General features: G+C 37.4%; 1 protein-coding gene across 1 annotated transcript in view; it reads left to right on the top strand.

Annotated features, from left to right (window-relative positions):
- edil3a (EGF-like repeats and discoidin I-like domains 3a) overlaps window positions 1–20,517 on the top strand; it is a 209,566-nt gene extending 189,049 nt beyond the window's left edge. The window contains exons 9-10 of the mRNA XM_053481489.1: window positions 2,699–2,854; window positions 20,077–20,517. Of these exons, the coding sequence (XP_053337464.1) occupies window positions 2,699–2,854; window positions 20,077–20,226 (306 nt within the window). The 3' untranslated portion in view covers window positions 20,227–20,517. The remainder of the gene's footprint in view (window positions 1–2,698; window positions 2,855–20,076) is intronic.
- The last annotated feature ends 3,856 nt before the right edge of the window (window positions 20,518–24,373 follow it).

The raw sequence follows: 24,373 nt of genomic DNA on the forward strand, positions 1-24,373 counted from the left end.
CATATTTGCACACACCGTAAAGTATATTTCAATTTGCACAGTATATTTCTATTTTGTACATCCTATTTCTATTTTTATTTTTAGTTCTATTTTTTCATAGCACATTTCTATTTTTATTTTTAGTTCTATTTTTCCTAGTTTAATTTAATTTTGTAATTTAATTTCTATCGTATTTCTTTTATTCATATTTATTTCTTATTTGTAAAATTTAACTCTCTTCTAGGGTCATTGGCAGTCGTATAATACATTTCACTACATTTCGTACTGTGTATGTTTGTGTATGTGACAAATAAAATTTGAATTTGAATTTGAATTTGTTACAGTTTTTTTTTACTGCGCCTAAAGGGATTCCTCATGGCACTTAAAGGGATTCCTCATGGCACTGCCCATGTGCACAAAGTGCCCTGACCTTAACCCCAATGAACCTCAGGCCTCCTGTGCTAGACCTCACTAATGCTCTTGTGGCTAAATAAGCACAAATCCCCACATATACAGTACATTCTTAAATCTAATGGAAAGCCTACACAGAAGGGAAGGGGATATTATTACTACAGTATGTGTGGTTTTGCAATAAGCACATATGGATGTGATGGCCAACTATTTACATACTCAATGCATCAGGAGTTCAACACATTTTTGTTTCATACTTTTGTTTCATAATTTAAAATACTGGAAAAAATACTTATAATTATACTAGTAGACAGATATAAGCTGATGTTCTATTGATTTTCTTTGCCTTGCTAGATGCTGTGAAAACACAGGGAAACATCGTGCCTCCCTAATCTAGCTTTTTGGAAATTGGAAAGGAATCACTCTGCCCATATGTGAACATTTTGATTGAGAGAGCGGTGGAAATGATCATTAATAACAGGGTTGCCAGATTGGGCTAGTTTAAAATACTGAATTTCACGTTTAGAATTAAAAGCAAACAAAGGCAGGGTGTATGGATACCCTGGATGAAATGTGCAGAATTGTTTGTGCAGAACACTAGAAAAGTGTGTGTCCTTGGTGTTTGTGATCACTTGGGTGCAGTATACTGTATGCACATGTTTTTTTCTTCTCTCCCGCTATTTTCATGTCAAACCATTTTCTTTTACATCACATAGTTGAAATCTGAATCACCTTTTCTACAATTCAGTTAAAGTATTTTGCTTAGACAATATCTATCTTCATTGCCATGGGCATGAGTCCAAATGAAAAGTTCACTCCTACTCCTGAGAAAGTCTATTTTTGCCTTTTGATGTTTGTTTCAGCTGTAAACTTTGCTAACTTTGCAAACTTTTGTGGTTGCCAACTTTTGTGGTTGTCACTATTGGTGATTAAAAGTTGTTAAAATATACTCACAGGTACAAAAAAAAAACATATTATTTTAAACATTTAAAATATTTATTTATTTATTTATTTATTTATATATTTAAGCCCACGGCCAAAATGAAGCTAAAATTTGTGGGAGACATAAACAGCTTAAATAGTAGTTTACCTTCAGTTTAAAATCCAGCAGTATTAAGTAACACAATGTGCCCGGTATATCACTGGAGGTGATCTTCCCTCCCTTCAGGACATTCACACCAGACGGTGCCTGAGAAGGGTCTGAATAATCATAAAAGACCACAGCCACCTGAATTCCAGCCTGCTTATGCTGCTTCCTTCTGGCAGAAACTCCTGCTGTTTTATTAGGCTCAGAAGCTGATTTTTCTTTCTTCCTTTTTTTCTATCTTACTTTCTTTCTTTTATTTTTTACGTACAGGCCATAAGACTCCTAAATAGCAGCAGTGTCCTAGCTGGACATTAATGACGTCACACTTTATCTCCTGGACAGTAATGTACAGACCCTTTACTGAGCATTGATTTAACACAAGATTTAAGGTTTACTTTTGCTACTGCTATGCATATATATATATATATATATATATATATATATATATATATATATATATATATATATATATATTTTTTTTTTTTTACTTTTTATCCTATATTTCACTACCTAATGTACAGTAATACACACAGTGCAATATTCTGTGTACAGTAAATTCATTGTTCTTTTTTACTGCTTGTTGTTGGAGCTCTGTAACTCAGCATTTCTATATTTTATCCTGTGTGACTGTATGATTTGAAAACTTAAAACAAAAAAAAAAAGCATTACTTTCGTATTTTATTATGAAATTGAACTTTGCTGGACTCGCTTGCTCTTTTGCTATTCCCTAATGTGTGAGATTTTTTACTCCTATTAAATGCCAGCACTAGCAATAGTTCTGCTGTGATGTCAGCAAGGGACACAACCTCTAACTTGGTGGTAATAATGAAAATAGAGCACCGACCAACTTATTTGCACCGGAAATGTTAAAAACATGATAATTAACATAAATAATTAGTTTATTTAATGTATTGTGTGTACTGTATATGAATACAAAGATACTAAACATGTTTCATTGTGTATATCTACTTTAATGCATATTAGACATGTAGATGCTTAGATGTTTGTGTGTCGTTTTACATACAGCAAATAAATAAAGCAGTAGAATTTCTTCTGTAAATGAATGTCTAATAGTGTATTTCAAAACTCTTATTAAGCTTTATGACTTAATAATAAAGCTCCCATCACTCACACTTCACAAAAATGTGTTCTTACATCTATTCTCATTCTCTCTCTCTCTCTCTCTCTCTCTCTCTCTCTCTCTCCATCGCTTTGTTTCAGGTGGACATGCTTGTGCCGACCAAAGTCACAGGTATCATTACCCAGGGAGCGAAAGATTTCGGCCATGTGCAGTTTGTGGGCTCATATAAGCTTGCCTTTAGCAACGATGGAGAGAGATGGCACATATATCAGGATGAAAAACAGAAGAAAGATAAGGTAAGACTAAGTCATAAATATAAGTGAAGAGTGAACACAGATACAAGCTTGTCATCATTCACATTAACTTTACGCTAAATGATACCAAAAGCTTTCTTGTAAGAAAATCAGTCTAGCAAATTAATTTTATGATGTTTTTTGATGGGAAGAGAGAAGGTATAAACGTAATGAAGTTAAACTGACTCACTAGGCCATACTGCTGGGCTGAAGATGAGATCTGTACGCTGGCATAATTAAATTGTCTACATGGAAAGCATTTATGAAGCACTTCTTCCAGGAAAGCTTACATCTTGTGTAATATATAGCTCTCCTAGAGTCGGCAGACAATTACCAATATGGATTATATTCAGATGAGCTGATACTCATTAAAGCAATCTGCCTGAGAATCTACAAGAATACCAGGCCCTGACAGCACACGTGATATAGCTATAGTTATTTGTTTAATCATAGCTCCTTGCACTGTATATTCACCAACTTTACATTTCCAATAAATGGCATGTTTCAAAGGACATTTATTAGACAAAAATATTTATTTGTGTTTGGACTACGGTATAGCATGAGGTCAATGAATCTGCACTATATACTGTAATACACTTTATCTTTGAAAAAAAAAAAGAAGAAGGGGTGCTTTACACTTAATTTTACTTAGAATTTAAATTGTAGAGAATGCCTGCAGTGGTATAAAAAGATTTGTTAACACTTAAACAAGTGTTGGCCACAGTAAATTAGTAGGGGAAATGTGAAATATTTGCATTAAGATTGAGTTACAGTAGGATGGATTCTAGACCAAACTTAAACCTTATATATAACTGAATATAATACTTCATTGTTTATTTTAACATGTATTTCTGTTTTTGATTATTTACTGTACTGTTACTATAACTGATGTTCACTGTTTATTACATGCAAAGGCCTTGGTGCATGTCATAAAATAATTACAACTGTTACTTTACTCATCCATCAAAACGAGAGCAGAATCTGACACTAGCTTGCATTAAATAGATCCCACTACTAATTGAAAGAAGGCAACTAACATTAAATATGTATATTCAGATAGGCAAAATAGAAAGAAATAAAAATCCACTTTCCATCCACCTACATACACCAAGGCGACCAGCAACAATATCTTAGTGAAAATCAGGGGTTTAGAAAGATGCCTGAGTGTTTGACTCTAAGTTGTTTTGCTGTCATTTCATTTTTTTTATCTATATCTATAAACAGGATTTTAAGTGGACGAATGCCTATTTTTACATACACCTATACAGTACATACATACATACATACAGGTAGCATACTGTACATACAGGTAACATACTGTACATACAGGTAACATACTGTACATACATACATACATACCTTCCGTCATATGAATACATACATACATACATACATACATGTGTTTAGTTTTGCGCAGTTAAGTCTGTTCCTTAATTGGAGATTTGTTTTAAGTCAGGGCAGAGAAAAGCAGTTTCAGATGAAATCGGTGATAAGGGACTTAATATTAATTTGATACTATATTAATTTATTCCAGACATTCCTCAAAAGTATAAACAGTTGCATATTTGGAACAGTTATTTCTAATTTCACAATTCCTTCAGGTGAAAACATTCAAATTGAGGTAAATTCAAATGAATCAGGCTCTCCCTTTAGCTTTGATGGATAATGTTAAAAAAGCTTTCATGAAAAATTCTTGCATGACTTGAACCATTCATGAATAGTGAAGTAAACAAATAAATACAGAAACAATCAAATAGTTGAAATAAAAAGTACAGTACACCATAATGCATTTGCTAGAAAGCAAAAAAAAAATTTGGGTACTGAAATTAATAATTAATAATCATTTAAATAAATAAAACCTTTTAAACTTTTTTAAGGATTTCTTTGTATTGAAATGAGGCTCTACAGATCTTGCTGCTTGACCCGATCCCACTATGCTTGTTAAAAGAGCTCTAATAGCAGTTGCCAGCGGCCATCTGGCACATATTGCTGTCCAGCCAGGTTAAAAAAAGGACTGCGTAGAGCTTTCCCAAGGAAAGCAGTGTAAAGTGAAGAGTGCATCAAAAGTCCTTGTAAATACTTGAAGTGATATAGAGTGCATTAGGAAAGTACTCAGATCACATCTCGATATGTTACAGCCATTCTCATCTAGGCGCAAAATGTGTTACCCTTTGTAAAATATCACATTGATGCCACTGTTGTTCTTAAATTGAAGGAATTTACTAGACACTCTTATACTGTCATTTAGCAAAACTAAGCAAATGGGGAATTCCACAAATCTAGTATTGAGGTGGGAGAAGGTACCAGATGGGAACATCTGCAGCATCCCACCAATCTGGATTTTGGGGTAATGTGTTACACAATAAGCCATTTCTCAGTATAAGGCACATGACTGCTGTAATGGAGGACAAGGTTGTTTGGGCAGATGAAATTGTGTTAGAACTCTTTGGCCAAAGTGTCAGGTATTATATCTGTAAGGAAACAAGGCAATTTCATTCTTGTAACAAAGTGTGATGGGAAAACCATCATGCTTTCCAGCAGGAGAGACTGGAGATTTGTCAAAATTAAGGAATGATGAATGGATCAAAGTGTACACAGAGACATTCTTATGGGAAAACCTGCATCAAGGGCCTTTATAGTCTTGGATCAGGGCAAAGATTTACCTGAAACACACAACCAAAACAACACAAGAGTAACTCTGAGGTTGTGCATGTCCTTGAGTGTCCCAGACAGAGCCTGGACATGAACCTGATTGAATATCTCTGGAGTGACCTAAATCTGGTACCAGTGCATGAAAGTTTTCCCCCTCATCCACACTTTTTACAAAAGGATTTAAAGAAAACCAACTGGTGTACCAGATATTGTAGCTTTGCGTTCTTACAGCTGCATCTTAGTTCAGTCTCTAAATATTTGAAATCCACCCTGGCCACAATGACGTTCTTTAAATTAATGAAAAATCTATGTATGCTTACAGTTAAGTATCACTAAAGAAGATCAAAATACTGAATAATGTTCTGGGTGCTTGAGTAAACGTGATTTTGAATAGGTCAAAATAAATAGATATTTTTGAACTCCTTTTTTATTTTACATTTATTTTTGCTGGAGTAAGTGATTTATTTATTTTTTTTCCCAAGGCTGTCAGGTTGTAAGAGTCAACAGAGAGTTGAAAAGATCTTTTTCTGCCCTTTGGCTTAGAGTCAACTCAACTGCTATGTCCCTCTGTCAGAATCCTCCCAAGTGTTTCTCTAAGCCCCAAGAGCTTTTATCTATTGTACAGAATAACAGGTGCAGTCAAGCACATCAATAAATGATTGGTGTTTATAGCCTCTTGAGGTCAGGGACAATGAGTTAATTAACCTCCATAAAGATGAATTCCCTCTAAGCAAGAGGAAGGAAGTATGTTGTAAGAAGGTAAGCAGGATCACATTCTGAGATTAAATGCCAATCAATTAGATATCTGTCCCTGTCCACCTGCTGACCCTCTATTTGGATCATTCATTCGAACCAATTCAGCTCTTGTTGGGTAGAATATTACTTCACAAACATCAGTTGGCCTACTGTAGGGAACTGAGATTGATTAGCAGCTTCTTAAATCCTTTGGGGCACATGTCCTGTCCATCAGATGAACTAAATAACCTTGATTCATGCAGTAGCTGCTTTGCCACTACTTTGATTGAACATTATATATAGACTGTACTTTAACTGCAGCTCATAGTGATCGCTGAAAACTAAGCTTAATGTGCAACTGAATAATAATAAGGTGAGACATAAAGGTGGCTTGAATGAATAAGATGTGAGCCAGCTTTTCATATCATGGCCAGCATTTACGAGTGAATCACTGTGTCCTTTATTGCCGTCCAAATGAATAAATTTAAATGTAAAACGCGAGTAATACTTTCACCTGCAGGTAATGTTCTTTGGTGACACAGCCGCTGAAACGCTGTCATAAAATTAGAGTGAACTCTAGTGACCCAACTTCATGTTGCTGCCAGAGCATGCCATTTGAGAAATGAGGTACATGGTTGTAGAGCAGTTTCTCTAACCCCAGCTATTATCTTTCTACTAAATTTTTACACAGCAAGACTTTTTATACAGCTTAACGTCAGCATCGGTTTTTGTAACACATTACATTAAGGTTCACCTAACTACTATTATTTGATTATTTAATTTGATCTCCACAGTGATATAAACATGTTCAGGATTAATACACAAGCACATTAACATCAGTAGCATTTTAATAATAAACCAATTAAAACAAATCATCAACAGCTGCAGGTCAAATATGTTAATGCAAAACTAGAATGTAGTAATAATTATATATATATTTTTTTTTTTCTATCAAATTTATATGATCCTAGCACATTTTTATTTGGTCTGTTACCATCTAACAGAAATGAGGATCAATTTCCAAGCCAACATTTTTGTTTGAAGAAGTGCTTAAATTTTGTTTATGGTCTGATGTCATAAATCAATTAAGTGATTTGATCATGGCGGCATGATGTGAGACTTAAACCATGTTTATTAGGTCAAGAAGTCAGTATATACTGACTTGAGTTACGCCTGATTTATTGAAATTAAATCTAAGTAAATTAAATTAAATATTTATTTTAATTAAATAGTATGTATAACTGGAGTTCATGGAGTTATTATTTCATGTAACACTGTAATTCAATTTCATCTATGGATTTGTTTATTAAATTCGTGATTAAAAATAGTGTATACAGTAAGTATGATTATTAATGATGCCACAGCAGATACCCTAGTAACCTTTTGGTAATGACCTTCACCTTAGAAATTGTTTAAGTGTACAGTAAAACTCACAATTAATTATTTGAACTTTTTGTAAGCTCAGTTTGTTTGACTTATTGTTGTAGGGGTCATGGTTTAACACAGTCCAGCTAAAGTGAATGGCATTACATCCCAGCCTCATTACAGGTTTTTTACTGCCATTAACAAGGTTGGCCTGCTGTGGCCAGAAAAATAATAGAATTGCCAAGTCTGATGTTCTCACTTTTGATTCAGCCTTCACTGTATGTAAGTTTAATCTTAATAGCCCCGTGAAAGCATCAATTTCCTTTACTTGTCCATTTAGTTTTATAACTCATAACTGGCATAAAATCTATTTTATAAAGAAAAGGATTCTTAAATTTTTATTTCAGTGTAAGGTCATTTTTAAGTACAAATATTGGCCTTGTTGGCTCTTTTTCACAAAAGGACAGATTTTCTTGTTCTCTTATCATTACCACAAATGCATAGAATAAGACATGCTGAAGGATTTGATGTAACACAAAATGGGTTTTACACAAACTTATGACAAAGGTGAGGTTTTATTCGAGTACTTGCTGATAATGTATTTGTAATAAAATATTTTGCATAGAATTAGTAAAGGAAGGACTTTTACTACTGGTCTTCACTTAAATCTGATCATTTACTCATTCCATTTTAATTCATGTAGTTTTATTTTGGCAATAATGTTTCTTTGAATTTAGCTGAATCCTAAGTAGTCGTGGTTTGAAGATTTGTAGATTACATAAATATTTAGCAAGGCTGCTCTCGATCAAAATCATCAAATTATAGAATCACAAAAAAAAAGTGCATTTTTCTAGCAATAATGTTGTTGTTGTTCTTTCGGTTGCTCCCGGCAAGGGGTCGCCACAGCAGAATACCCAGTCCGCACTACAACTTGGCACAGGTTTTTACGCTGGATGACCTTCCTGGCGCAACCCTCCCATTTTATCCGTGCTTAGGACCGGCACTGCATCCAGTGGCTGGGGTTTGGGCACTGGCTGGGAATCGAACCCGGGCCTTCCGCAACATATGGGATAAACTCAATTATATTTATTTTATATTTCAGTTTTACTTGATGCCAAACAATGTGAATAATCCACAATATATTAGGGACTCTCAAAGAAATATAACAACAACTTAAGGCAGATGATAAAAAAAAAAGAAGAAACATTTTCACGCTATATATATATATATATATATATTCTTTTTTTTTTTTTGCATTTGATTTGACAAGCATTTGTCAATACAGTGCCATGGTGTTAAGTTAGATTGTGAGTTGTGAGTTCCACCATTATTAGCTATTATTACAAGATTGGCTGCCCTGATGCACTCCAGAAACAGCCTTTCACAGTACAGCATATGGAACAGGCCAAGAGGGCAGCAAGAAGCACCCAAGCCAGCTGGTGTGGAATAAAAATAAAGTCATGCTTTTGTAAAGTGTTATGCATGTCCTCAATAGATTTTTTTTCTTTTCTTTTTTTCTTTTTTTTTTCATGCTTAACACCTGCTAGATCTTATTTACTTAGTAAACTGGATAACTAAACTTATTCACAAGCTATTATTTTCTACAAGCAACATACAGTAGCATCACTTACAAAATCGATAGTAAAATACCCAATATATTACAGTGTTAAACATGTTAAACAATATTCATTAACATGAAAACATAAAGGCCACCTTTATGCACTTGAGGTCACATGTGTAGCGCAATATGTGTGCAGGTATAAATACTGTAAAGAGCTGTTTAGAGGTGCTGTGGAGCTGCCGCAGTGGCACAAGGGGAACCCAAAACCTATGTGGTTTTATTGTTAATGGTTTTAATGTTATGGCTGATCGGTGAATACCGACCTAAGTGTGACTTTACTGATGTCATTATATCTTGGCTTATTCCTGAGCGCAAAAACCTTAGGAATAAGCCAAGATATAACATTGTGCTGAAAACCTGCCCGCTCTGATAAACAGAACAGGTCTGAACAGGGTTGATACTTTTCTATCATAGCTAGCACCTATGAACCTTTTCAGCAATTTATGCCACAGTAGCTCTACTATGGCATCAGACCACACAGGCTTCGCACCCACTTCCAGTAATGAGGCTTGGGCACCCATGACCTTGTTGCCGGTTCACCAGTTGTCTCACCTTTTATCACTTTTTGTTAGGTTCTAACCAGTGCATGCCAGAAATAACCCACAAGAAATTCAGACAGATCTTTACACTAGCCTATATGCCTCCTTCACGAACTGACTGTTCACTTCCAATTGTAATAAGATAATCAGTGTTAATTACTTCACCTGCTCGTGCTTTATAATGTAATGTTAACTTTTTTACACAAAGCACCAAGAAGCAGTGGTGATCTGCATGCCACATGGATTTTTTCACACAGATAGCAGATTGAATAGGATTAAGTATTTTTACCTCCAAACGAGAAACAGTGAACTTTAAAACACTACAGCTGCCTCTGGGAATTGCCTGAACCCTCTAAAGAAGGTCATGGGAATTCTTCCTGTCAATCCATGACATTAAATAAAAACAAAGCAAAACACAACTATTGTTGGACAGCACTCCTCTTCTTTTACCATCTGTGCTGCATGGTGCCCATCCCTCAGGCCCTCCTGCAGCTCTATGCCAGGCCTGCTGCTCCACCAGCCCTGTACGCAGCTGCTAGCTGTATGGAGATTACACAACTCAGCCTTAGCTAAACTTCACTTCTGAACTGCCACAAGCTGCTAAAGCTCATGTCTGATGAGAAAGCACAAGCCCTGAGGGAGCCAACTGATGTGAGTGGGGTTGGCGGTGTGTGTGATTGTATGACAAGATGACAGACCCACCATGTTAAAGAGCATGTGCATATGTATGAGAAGCAGGGATGAGATGTTAAAAAAGATATAAAAGGTGTTAATAGAGTCAGTTATGCAAGATGATGTGTTAGTTAAGTCTTTAAACAACTCAGATGTTATTGTGGAGCTTCTTTTTCTATAGTGGAGTCAGAATAATGAGATCAGCAATAGGCCGAACACCTCGAAACAGCACCCGAAAACTGGTGACAGGATCTTGGGCACCCAAGGCTCACCTATGCCTGCAGGGACCAAAGGCCGGCCCATCCACTGCCAATGTCTCAGTGTCAGACACCACAGCACACCACCAATGGCACTGTGGAGACATGCCCAGAGGGACTATTGCTGCCCAGGTGGCACAAGGGGAACCTACATAATATTTGGATTAAAGTTTATTAAAATATTTTCTAGAATTGTAATTCATTCAGAATTAAGTACACATTCTAAAAAGTTAATACCAAGACTATGGACTAAAGTGGCGATTTGGCAGCTTTTGAGCTGTGAACTGAACATGGATAATTTTATTCTCAGTAGGTGGCTTAACTTTTCAAGTTAAGCACCTGTAGTGTGGCTCTGAGGGTTATATTCAGATTCGAAAACTAAAGTTAAGGTTTTATGTAGGGATTTATGTGGAAGGGGTTTCCTGTAAGCAGAGTTAGCTTACACAGGTGCTTTAACTAAGATTAATCATGTGGTTTACACTTTTGAAGTGACCAGAGTTATGGTAAGACATAATTTTTATTTGCATCTAGGCCACCATAATGTACAGTATTGAAAATTGACTGAAACATGTACTACATTTCATGTATGTAACCTGTTCAGAATTATTTACAGGCATGCAAATATTCGTATATAATTATATTTATGTATTTATTTGCTCATTTATTAACTTTTTAAAGTTTGTTCGGAAATGACTGGTACTGGAATGGATTTGTTTTTGCCATCAGAGCTGGCTTAATTCTTCATGGCATAGATTCAACTAAGTGCTGGAAATAATCCTTAGAGATTTAGGTCCATGTTGCCATGATGGCCGTTGTTGCAGATTTGCCAGCTGCACATGCATGATGTGAATTCCCTATTCCACCACATCCCAAAGGCGCTTTATTGGATTGGGATCTGGTGACCGTGGAGGCCATTTGAGAACAGAGAACTCATTGTCATATTCAAGAAACCTGTTTGAGATCAGGCCATTAAGGGATAGACATGGTTAGCAAAAATACTTGCAATAGCCATAATGTTGGCAATTAAACGATGCTCAATTGTTACTAAGGGGTCCAAAGTGTGCCAAGAAAATATCCCACACACTATTACAGCACCAATAGCCTGAACAGTTGATACAAGGCAGGATGGACCTTTGCTTTTACACAAAATTCTGACCCTACCATCTGAATGTTGCAGCAAAAACCGATCCTTTTCAGACCAGGCAATGTTTCTCCAATCTTCTATTGTCCAATTTTAGTGAGCTCATGCAAATTGTAGCCTCAGTTTCATGTTCCTACGTAGCTGACAAGAGTGTCACCTGGTGTGTGCTTCTGCTGCTGTAACCCATCTACTTCCAGGTCCTATGTGTTGTGATATCAGAGATGCTCTTTGGCACACCTCGGTTGTAATAGCATGTTATTTGAGCTACTGTTGCCTTTGTATCAGCTTGAACCAGTCTGGCTATTCACCTCTGACCTCTGGCATCAACAAGGCATTGACACCCAGAGAACTGACACTCACTGGTTATTTTCTCTTTTTCAGACCATTCTCTGCAAACCGTGGTTGTGCATAAAAATCCCAGTAAATCAGCAGTTTCAGAAATACTTCAGACCAGCATAGACCAACCCCTCAGGCAGCAACAACCATGCCACTTCAAAGGCTATGTTCACATTACCAGGCTGAAGTGATTCAGTTAGTTTTTTTTTACTCTCATATGCGATAGATCTAATTTTTTTGAGGGCTACCTCAATGCACAATTTTTTTTCATATCGGATCTGAGTCACTTTCATATCTGATTCTAGATCGGAATTAGAATGGGCAGATCAAAATTCATATGACTTTTTGCCTCTGTGCCTGTGTGGGGTTCTGACGTCATCATCAGTGATTTCATAGCAGTGCTAGCAATAGCTGATAAAAGAGCTAAAGCAGGGCTTCTGGTATTCTTTCTTCATCTGGATGCCAACAAATATAGCAATTGAGTGATTATTTAACTTTTGACTTATTTTAACCCAGATTATGTGAACAAAGAACACAAACACATCCACATTATAATCAAATAAAATCACTTGTACTTTTGAATGTAAACCGTCATGGCATGCAAAAATTATATTTTTGATGGATGGATGGATGGATGGATGGATAGATAGATAGATAGATAGATAGATAGATAGATAGATAGATAGATAGATAGATAGATAGATAGATAGATAGATAGATCGATCGATCAATTATGAGCAGCAATGCAAAAAAATGATGGTTAACTTTTTCCTGATATTTTTTAATACTTTAGTTACCCAAAAAGGTCACTGCTTTTCCCTACAGTAAGTTGATTTTGAAGATAATTTCTTTATCTTTCCTGATTACGTCCTAATGGTAACAATGATAAACTTTTTAATTGATTCTAAAAGACATAAAGCTTCACCTCTTATCTCGTGCTTTAAAAACTTTATATGCTAAATGAACCTGAAGGAAATCTGTTGATGACGATGATGATGATCTTGGAGGTGGCTCCGGGCGCCTGCTGCCTATAGTGGGATCAGCGTCTTCTACTTCAATATTTATAAATTGAAAAGAATTATAACCTAAAGAGGTTAAGAACCGATACTTAGCAATGTAATACTGCTAATGAGATCTTGTCTCAATAATACTGTAAGTCTTTAGCTTTAAAGAGAGAAAATGAAAGTGCCTGTCTGTTTCTAATCCACTACTCGCTCTCAACTTGCTTATGGTTCAACGTAATCTTTATCTGGGTCTGTTAATATCACTACACAGTAGTATGACTCATCAGGTCTGGTTGAATGGTTTCAACTTTCAGTTGAGAATTTCGTCACCTACTCTTTGTGTCATAATTGCAATAGCTCAGTTCTGCCAATGCTAAACCCCATTTTATGCTGTTGATGGGATGGTTACTTTTATATTATAGTCAAGTGTGCACTTAGATGTTTAATTAACCATGAGGCATACAGCTCAATGTAATTTCCTCCCTCTTTTTTATTTTTTTTATTTTTTTTTTGTTTATTTTTGTGCTTTGCCCAATCATGCATGAAGACAAGCTCATAGCTTAAGTTTACACCTTTTGAAAATGTCATACATCCCAAATTTGACAGCTAGGATCAAATTTTAAATTTTGGGAAAGATTGAGGAAGAGTGATCAGTTTGAAAACTGCAATACCCAGCCCAATCACTTAATCACCCAATCTTTGACTTTTTATTGAATTTGAAAATTCTTAGGATAGGTTAAATCGATTAAGATTACTGTGGAGAATTGGGTTTTTTAAATGGAAAAGACAGTATAATTTAAGTGATTTGGGCTTTTAAATTGAATATTGCATTTCCCAAAGTTGTAGAGCTCTCCTAGCTGTCACCAATCTCATGGCCACAGGACAGCGACTGTGAGATTGAGGAGTGACTGACAAGATCCAGGAGAATTCCTACGAGTTCACCGAGAACACGTTATCTACTTGGCGGGAGTTCTGGCGAGAATGAGGAGAGAATGATATATATGAATGATATATGTATTCCAGGAGTGACTTGACAAGATCAAGGGAAGTGTTGGTGAAAACTCCCGCCAGGGGCTGCCGGACACATGCTGCATAGCATCATTCTCTTGTGTTCTATCTCACTTGTGAAGCTCTTGCCAAGCTCAAATTGTAGTCACATGCATCTACTCGAGATATTCCTCGTTCTCACCTTACACTCGCCAAGAATTTTGTGTTCTCATCAAATACTTACGCCCACATAGTAACACCTTTTCTGGCCATTTTTCTTGCCAAACTCACCTTCTAAGTGATTTTTCATCTGACTCCTGTACAGTACTGTATAGTCCTGTATGAAAGGGGCTCTAGACATGCTGTAGCCTGTCTGTCTGCTACCTGGCTGTGGCCCTGGAATTTCCATAATTAACTACGCTTGTCTTTGTAGATTACAAGAAATGAGACATTTCTTTCGGCACATTCCCGACTGGAGCAGATACAAGATTTGAGTTCTGGTAGCCTATTCAGCCATAAAGCCCACATTGATTTCAGGGCATCACCTGGGACATTCAGAAGTTCATCAACCAAACTGCATCACCAAGCTGCATTTCAAAGGGGCCAAAGCATCCTACACAGAATTGTACCTCATCTTCACTAATTTACACAGCCCTTTAATACTACTTTTAGTAACCTCCGCCTGATGGACACACACAAGCACTTACATAGATAACTACCTCATGAAACCAATTATGCACTTGACTAACTCCCAAAAATTACTTGCACTGTCTGTCTCTCTGGATTCTGGTAAACACCTGACTCTTGCTTCGAATCCCCCCCAAACGCCTAGCTAATTTCATGTGTGCCTCCATAATGAATCTCCTATAACAAGAGTACTTTCACCAAACCTCTCAGTGTTGCTCCTGTGCAAACTCCAAGTCTGATGGAGATAATGTGTTGTAATTATTCCAATGATCACCCATCTCTGCTGAAAGTTGATGAGCACTGAGGACTTCTTTTAACAAATCTTCACGTCTCTCATGTTTACTAACCATCTCTAGCATTACGATGAACAGCTCCAATGTTTTAACAGCCTATACTCCACTCCTAACAAATAAATTTACTACTAATGATGGTAGAAAGCATCTTACCAAGCATCCTTACCAAGCAAACTTACTCAGCATCTTACCCTCAATACAAATTAAGGTGCAACATGCAAAAGTGCATAAAGTGAGAATTTTACTTATAGATGCTGGACGACTTCAGGCTGTTCGAACGAATGTTTACTCTTTCTAAAGCAAATGTAGTGGTCAAAAGCATGAAGGAGTTCCACAGCTATCAGGAGCAGGAAGCAAATTAAAATTATGACTGGATAACAAAACAAGCTCAAATGTCAACTTTTAAAAATTTGAATACATTTCGAACCGTCTTGCCGTCATTTATTTGGATCCATTAATCCCTACAGTGATCCCTAATCATCAACATTTCACAAAGCTGATGGAAAGCGCAGCAAATGAACTTGTGTCTCTAATAATCAATATTTCATCACACCTCTTCATCTACCCACCAGAGTCTCAGATGTGAGATTGTAAAGAATGCATTGCAACAGACTGGGAAAAATGTGCAAGTTGTACTGTATGTTTGGTACCTTGTGATTCACAAAGCTGAACCTGACTCAGTGAAGGCTCGCCACAGTCTCTTGTTATTTCTGTTGATATGTTCTTCAGGCTGTCTGCATACTATAAAAATGAGATGAAGATGCCTTTGAAGCCCACTAGAGAACTTTTATTTTCCACCAGCCAAATCCCATCCCCCACCCCACCCCACCCCACCCCCAGCATTTTTGTTCTTGTTTCATATGAACTTTTACCCTGCCTCCATAAAGTAGGTAGGTTATTCAGAGAGAAGTTATTTATTTATTTATTCATTTATTCATTTATTTTTTGACAGCTTGCTACTGGTATGCTGATATGCTGAGACACATCTTTTTGTTTATGCTGGTTTCTTTTCCAAGATTGATATCAGTAGCTTTGAAATAATACTGTAGGTTCTTGATTCATAAGATGCATCCAATGTTTTTTTACAAGATGTCTTGAAACAAAACCTGGACAAATCTTAATAGCAGGAACCTGGAATAGTGCTTTCAGCATTTGGTACTTTTTCTAGTCGACTGTGTATTGCAATGTAGGAGGTGCAATGCACAATTTATTCCTTTATATATATATATATATATATATATATTGTAGCGTTTTTACGCCGGAAAGGATGGTGGAGAGACGAGTGAGCTTATTTGCTGCCCAATGCAATGGCTGGGAGTACTTTATTAAGCACACAGCATGTAAGGCATGAGCAGCACCTTCACTCAGGAGCCTACATCCAATTCAGCGTCAGCTTGAACTGGGGCACATTTCACACGTCATACACCTTCACTCACAAACAGGGCCGAAGCCACTAACCAAAACACCTTTCCCCATCATGGTGAATACACCGACATCCCCGCAAGGCATGCTGGTCGTCAGCCGCCGCCCCGCCCACGCCACACTGCCCCCACCCGAGCTGTGACCATGACGAACCATGTCACCATGTCACCATGACGAACTTGGTTTCGAAGGCGTGGAGGCGGTCGGCGCTGGCGGTGGGAACGCCGGCGTCCTTTGGCAGGTGAGGGATAAACGCGAACGTAGTCCTGAGGCGGTCCGGCCTCCACAGAGTTCAATGTTTCCCCGGCGTGCGGCTGGCAAGGCGCAAGACGGTCCCGGTGGAGCAAAACTCGTGCCCGCCCCGCCAACCGCACCCGGTAGATGACATCGGAGAGCCGAGCTATTACCGTACAGGGGCCCACCCAGTGAGACACACGCCCGGCCGAGAGCCCCCTCCTTCTCCTTCCGGAGGAACACACCCACACCTGCTCGCCAGCAGCAAAATCTCGCCCCTGGCTGTGAGTGTCCACGCCCATTCGCTCCATAGGTGCCCCCACCCGAAAGTCTTGCAGCGGTGCCCGCGAGCGCTGGGTGGGGCTCTTCTGCCTGGCGATGAGCGGTTCACAGTTCTGTGAGACCGGCGGAGCGACGGCGGGTGACGCAGTAACGTGGCTGCATGCTGGCTCGGACGGCTGGTCACCACCGGAGGGTCTGGAGGACTGCACGGGGGGAACGTCCTGCGTTGAGGGTTCTACGTCGACTACCGGGAGTTCCATTTCCCGGTGTGCTGCTAACCTGTCCGGCTGTGGTTTGGGTCCGAGCAACCTGGCTACCCCGAAGTTACCACGCAGAGTTCCGCTGGACAAGTTCAGCACCGCACCCCGTCTATCCAGAATGTCCAACCCCAAAACGCAGTCCTCCTCAACACTCCCCACTAAGAACTCGTGTGCGTAAGTTCGACCACCCACCTGGACTCGCACCGTGCGACACGCCCGTACCTTGATGTAGCCCCCAGCAACGGTGCAGATGTTGAAGGCGGAATCAGGCCTTCCGCAAACACACTTGCTTTGCCCCAGTACTCCAGAGCGCAGCAGCGAAACAGTGGAGCCGGTGTCCACGAGCGCCCGCAGTAAGACGCCATCCAGCACACAGTCGATGTAGAGCCCAGCGCGGCTTACCACGCGTCCTCCCGGCGCTAGTTTAGCGGCTGCTCGGCCTCGCGCAGCGGCAGGTCGCTTTGCCGGCTAACGGCGCGCGGAGCTGTCTCTTGCTCCGGCGCTTGCGCAGCGCCAGCCTCCGCCCCGAGATCCAGCGCCGGGATTTTCACCTCGCCGCTCCGCGTTGGTTGCCGTGGTGTGCTCGCTTTAGCGCCGTCGGGAAAGCGCTTCTTCTTCGCGAGTAGTCGCTCCGCTACTCGGCGGCCCGCTTGGATTTTCAGAAGGTCCTCCGCTCAAACCCGTTACTCTCCATCCCACTTCTGACACCAATGTAGCGTTTTTACGCCGGAAAGGATGGTGGAGAGACGAGTGAGCTTATTTGCTACCCAATGCAATGGCTGGGAGTACTTTATTAAGCACACAGCATGTAAGGCATGAGCAGCACCTACATCCAATTCAGCGTCAGCTTGAACTGGGGCACATTTCACACGTCATACACCTACACACACAAACAGGGCCGAAGCCACTAACCAAAACACCTTTCCCCATCATGGTGAATACACCGACATCCCCGCAAGGCATGCTGGTCGTCAGCCGCCGCCCCGCCCACGCCACAATATATATATATATATATATATATATATATATATATAGTAATATAAAGTCTGCAGCCTTCTATTTCCAAAACTGTTATCCCCTAATTATTTGTATTTAAAATTCAGTATAGCCTGAGAAACATCTCAAAAGAAATCTCATTGCATTCCCCATATTTTCGGAAAACCACAGGTTTAAATCCCGACATTATTAGGCTACTTATGGCCAGTAGTTCAAGAGAACAAAATTGGCTTGGATAGATGCCATTGCTATTTTCCCTGGCAATCAGAGCAACAACAGCTATTTGCATTTTGCATCTCTGAGCTAATGGACAAGAAAGTAGGCAGATTCCTTTGGGTGACCTGTGTCTTAGTATGAAGAGAAAGTATATAATATGACTGGCTTTACTCTTTGTGGAAATGCTCTGCCTGGTTGGGTGCTTATGTTTAATAGGGCAGCTACAGTATAGTGCTATTTATGTCTGCTGCTTGAAGTAACTTTAGTGTCTCCTTTTAAACTAATGCTAACATGCATTAAATAAAAAAAAGCGTGGAAAAAAAAAAAATATATATATATATATATATATATATATATATATATATATATATATAATACTCATGAACAAAAGAACCCTTGCACATATGCATTTCTGTCATATTTGTGTAAATAAGAAAGTTTGCTTTTATACAAAAATCTGTATCCATCCGCACCATACATTTAAAATTTAGACACTAGTGATAATGGCATAAAGTCAACATTAGCCAATGATACATTCTCCTTGCTGTTCCTGCTGCAGCCAACTGGCTTGGAATAATCTGATAACTTGTGTATAACCCTGAAATACCAGCAACAGTAGTGGCAGAATTTTCTCTAAGATTTTTCAAATGAAATCATCAAATTAGTCTGTCTTGCCTTGGCATTGACACTCTCGGCCTTCCAGATCTAAGGTCATCAGCAGTGGAAGCAGTTGTTTATTGCCTGGAAATTATATTCCTGGCAACTCCAAACTGTCTTTCTTACTAGCACTGGCTAAATAGTCGTGATAGTGTGAGGGCAAAATGCACAATCAGAATGTTTTCCTTCTGATACTGAGATGTCAGCTGGACATAATCACATGGCAGATTTTGTGCACTTGCATGGCGCACCTTAAGAAGATTTGAGTTAGGTTATCCATGATAACACCTGTATGTACGGCTCATCCACTGTAAATTTATAGGTATAGTTACCAGCAATCTGTATAATATCCTTCTGTAATAGTTACCCCTAGTTTCTCCTTGCACATATTCCTCTTAAGTGTACTTAGAACTTATACCTCTATCCTGCACTTTCTGCTAATTGCACTTCTGGTTAGACCTAAACTGCATTTCGTTGCCTTGTACTGTACTTGTACATGTGTAATGACAATAAAGTTGAATCTAATATAATTTAATCTAATAAAGTAACATTCAGTTCAGTAACTGAGCATGAAGGTGATTATACCGTAGTTGTGCTCTTAGTGTAACAAGGCAAGCAAAATTTTAAATTAGATTCCGGGTTTTTGTTACAGTACAAATTGTTGCATAATCTTTATAGTGTAAATAGTTGGGTTTTTTTGCAACATGCTCCATTTCCTAATGGAACTAAATGATATTTGACTGATCCTGACTACCTTTGGATTACCTGTGCAGCTACTCAAGATGTGCTGGATTTTATATAGCACCTCACAAGCTTAGTACTGTAGAAGTTTTAAAATACCTGATCGTGTTTTGTTTTTATATTTTTAGGTATTTCAAGGAAACTTTGATAACGACACACACAGGAAAAACGTGATTGATCCACCTATCTATACTCGCTTCATCCGGATCCTCCCTTGGTCATGGTACGGGAGGATCACTCTGCGCGCAGAAGTACTTGGATGCACGGAGGAAGAGTAAAAGAAAATCCCCAGATCCCACTTTTTCCTTTCTTGGTACACTTCAGTACCGATTTCAGATTCAATATAAACTTTGCTCGAGCTGTATAGAGGATATCAATTTCCAGTAGAGTGTGATTTTTTTTTTCTCTTTTTTTTTGGTTTGAAAAAAAGAAACGTATTGAGGGTGGGAATGATTTCTGTTTTATGTTTTGTATACTAAATTCTGACCCTAAAATTATATTTGTCGTCTTCTGTTTTTTCTTCCTTTTGCTCTTGGTCATTTGGATAAAATTCAAGCTTTTGCCCTGTGTTTCTAGAGTCTTGTTATTTCTGATAAAATGATGGGATTGAGGTTTGATTTATTTCACTGTGGCTAAAGCAGTGGGATGTTAGCCACTGGATAGTGTCACTTTTAAACCAACACACACACACACACACACACACAAAAAAAAGATTATACTATGCTTCATGCATCATAGTCAAGCAGCTTTAACTCATAACTAAACAAAATTGATAAGATATTTTAAGCACCACTACTAGGATGGTACAACTTATTTTTCCTGCTTTCCTGTTTTATTTTCACACCCTATCACAACTACAATTACGTAATACACTGATGTTGTGTAGAGGATGTATGAAGCTCTTGTATTATATATTAAACTCAAAATTACTGCATGGTGCATAAATTATATTAGAAATGTTAGGCATCTAATTTCCTTAACATGTATTTTTGCTCCATATTAAACATTTATCGCTTCAAATGAATCACTTTGAATCTGTTTTTACTTGCATTTAAATAAATAAATAAAAATATATACATATATACCAATAAATCCAAGTATTGCATAAGTTAAGAATTAGAAATTATGGAATCGATGTAAGAAGTGTGGCATAAATGTAGCTCTTTCTGAGTTTTAATAGATACATTGATGATTGAATTTATAAATACTAAAGTGCACTTCCAACGCAAAGCTACACTTACAGACTTGTCGCACAGTCTAGTTGCACTGAGCTGCTCTCACACAAACAGCATAGGAATTTTAATAAGCAAGAGAGACTTAATTGAAAATCATACTTTAAATAAAAAAAAGAAAAAACATGTTGCTTGCTTACCCTCATACCTTTTGCCACTCATAAATTTTTATAGCTCATGCAGATTTTTACAGATGCGCAATTCTGTGAAATTATGTTCCTTTGATACTTAAAAGACAGGCTATAGAATGTCTTCAACTGGGAAATGTCCAGGAGGATTTGCAATCCTGGGCCGTCTTTAAGCTCAGTTGTATTTAATTTCTTGCTGTTTAAATGTGCTTCTATCTTCTATTTGTATGTCCAGTTTCTTGCTATTGTGACTTCTATTTTTAATGCGTGTTTTCTTTTCCTTTTTTTGCTGCATTGCTCAGCTGTACTACTGTATTTTTTTTTTCCATTAATGTAAAATCCTCAGGTTAGATGTCACAACTCACCCCTTGGCAAACAGATATCAATCCAGTATCTAATGTACGAAAAAAAAAATCATCTTCTAAGTAAACAGCAATCTGATGTACTATAACGATTATAAAGAATTATACATACATTGTGTTTATACAGCTAAGCTTTGGAATGTAAAATGATGCCCACTGGATTGTCGCTGGAATCTCATAAATTTGTTTGTTTTGTCTGTCTTGGGAATTAATGAAATCAGGTTTGTAATGGAAAGGGTTAAACCAAAACCAATGTCAATCGTAAAAATAAAAATAATTTTAAAAATCTGTTTTTCTTGAATGCTGACAGAAGGTGAAAATCCCTTGTAAAGTAAGGGAAAAGGGCCACTGAGCCATGTAATGTATCATAATAATATCCTCAACCATCATCATTGATCATTTGTATAACTTTGAATGTGATGTGTAAAATAAAGAAAAGTAAAAAAAAAAAAACACATTAACAGTGTTTATTCACAGTACAGTGACATGAAACATAATCATCATGAACACTTCTGACATTTTCTAACAGATGAATGTTACAAGAAGTCATATGTTTGTATTTGATTTATTTTGGTTTATTAACATCTATATGGCGGTGTTGATATAGTAATCCTTGTCTAACATTGCCCTGTGTTATTGCTAACACAGGCTGTCCTGTTCAAATGACTTGTGTGCACATTGTAACCGTTTTTTTTTTTTTTTTGTACTTCTTGGGGGCTAACAGTCACAGAGGAAAAAAAATAAAAAAAACCTTGAGAAAATGTCCATAGGCACATTTAAAAAAATAATATATATATACTGGTGAGTTCAATAGTCCGGTATTTCCATTTTATGTGCTGTGAATAGTGATGTGTAAAGCTGATATCAGGATATCCCTGTGGGCCACACATCTTTTTTTTATTTTTATTTTTTGCTTCATTTTATTTTGTTTCGTGTTTTTACCTGACAACTTTTGCAAATATTAAATAAATGTCACCCCCCATCTTTTGCATTCAATTGCAAGCATCTGACACAATGTACTGATAACGTGCTGATTAGTAAAAGCTGAAGAGTGTACAAAAAAGCCATTATCACCCGTTAGTCCACTCTTTGGTTTGACAAATAAATCAAAGTCTGTGAAATAATGTGTGTGAGTTTTTTTTTTTTTTTTAAGCTTAAATTTGAGTGGTTATCATAAGTTTAATTTCCAGTGAGGGCATGCAACAAATTGATGCCCATTAATGAGTCTATTACAAGGGAGTGAGGGTAATTTTCACAGATAAGTGAAGATGCCCAATTTAAATTTAATTAGAAAACCTGCACTATCTCATCATTCAAGGTCTTTTAAGCAGGACAGTATTTGTATAGCTATTTATTTATTTATTTAGAATATTCATCAGTCCTCCAACACTTTAACACGTACAGTAACACCACAATTCTAGCTGAAGATTAAACTTTCCAGTCTTAATACTGTGCTTTAATTTATTGCAAAGTGTGCTTATCAATTATAAGACACCAAACTAAAAACTAAAAGCGGCATTAGAAATTAAAAATTGTTAAATTTGAAGAACTTTTAGGTAGGTTGCATTCAAGACATTTTTTTATAAAGAGTACTGTAATACAACATGCTACTGTAGAACAAAATATTTATGTTCCCTTGATAATCACTTTGATTGCCAGGCAAATTTTTTCTTCTACTGTAACAACACATATAAATAATACATGAAATAGATATTAAATAATTGTAAGGCAAAGTATACAGTACATCAACATAGCACATACTGTATGAATAACCTTCCGTCATATACTGTATACTGTATTCTGAAGTCAGTTTGCTAGCTAGACATGCTGACAAATTCCAGTGAGAGTTTCAGATTGACGAGGGAAATTCTTTAAAGTAGATTATGATTAAATGTGTGATTTAGTCATTTAGACAGAAACGTGTCAAATGCCATTGTTGCATAAATATCTAAATGATACCCGACTGCAATGTTTACTGGGGAGATTCTTCTAAACTACTGGACTACTTGAAAATATCTTTTAAATAAATAGCATCCTAATATAATCTCCAATTATCCATATGAGCCATTTTCCAGTTGAATTACTTGGTTTATCTATGCATATCCCAAAAAACTACATTAAGATGCAGACTGTGATGCACCACTGAGGCATCATTCAATGTCTACGAGCCAATTAAAGTCTATTGTGGCCTTTTAGTAACTGGTATTCATGCAACATGACATTAATATCAGTATTCAAAACCTGAACTTTCTCACCCTTAAATGGATCATATTTACTTAGTTTATTGATGTAAAGCAGTTTTAATGTGACAACAGGACAACTGGATATATTTTAAAATGCCTGATACATTTTATGATACAAAATCTCACAGTTACATGCTCTGGTTACATACTGGGTGTAAATCAGCCATGAATGGATGAATAAATGACCAACAAATTATAATAAAAAAATATGAAAGGATAGGTTACCATGAACATTTTAATAAGAGAAATTAAAAGTAGCCATTTCAGAAGGGTCAAATTATTGGGCAGTATGAGGCAAAGAAAACAACTAAGGAGATGGGAAGTTACTAGAACTGGTTTAAGAATCCTTTAACACATAATCAAAAATACTGAAGAATAGTCCTGAACCGTTAAAAAACAAGAATGGAAATCACTAATATACTGTTGCATCTATACTGTTGGGGAAGTTGCATCATCAGTA

Source organism: Clarias gariepinus, chromosome 21 (assembly GCF_024256425.1).
Source record: "Clarias gariepinus isolate MV-2021 ecotype Netherlands chromosome 21, CGAR_prim_01v2, whole genome shotgun sequence".
In the NCBI taxonomy this organism is placed as follows: Eukaryota; Metazoa; Chordata; class Actinopteri; order Siluriformes; family Clariidae; genus Clarias; species Clarias gariepinus.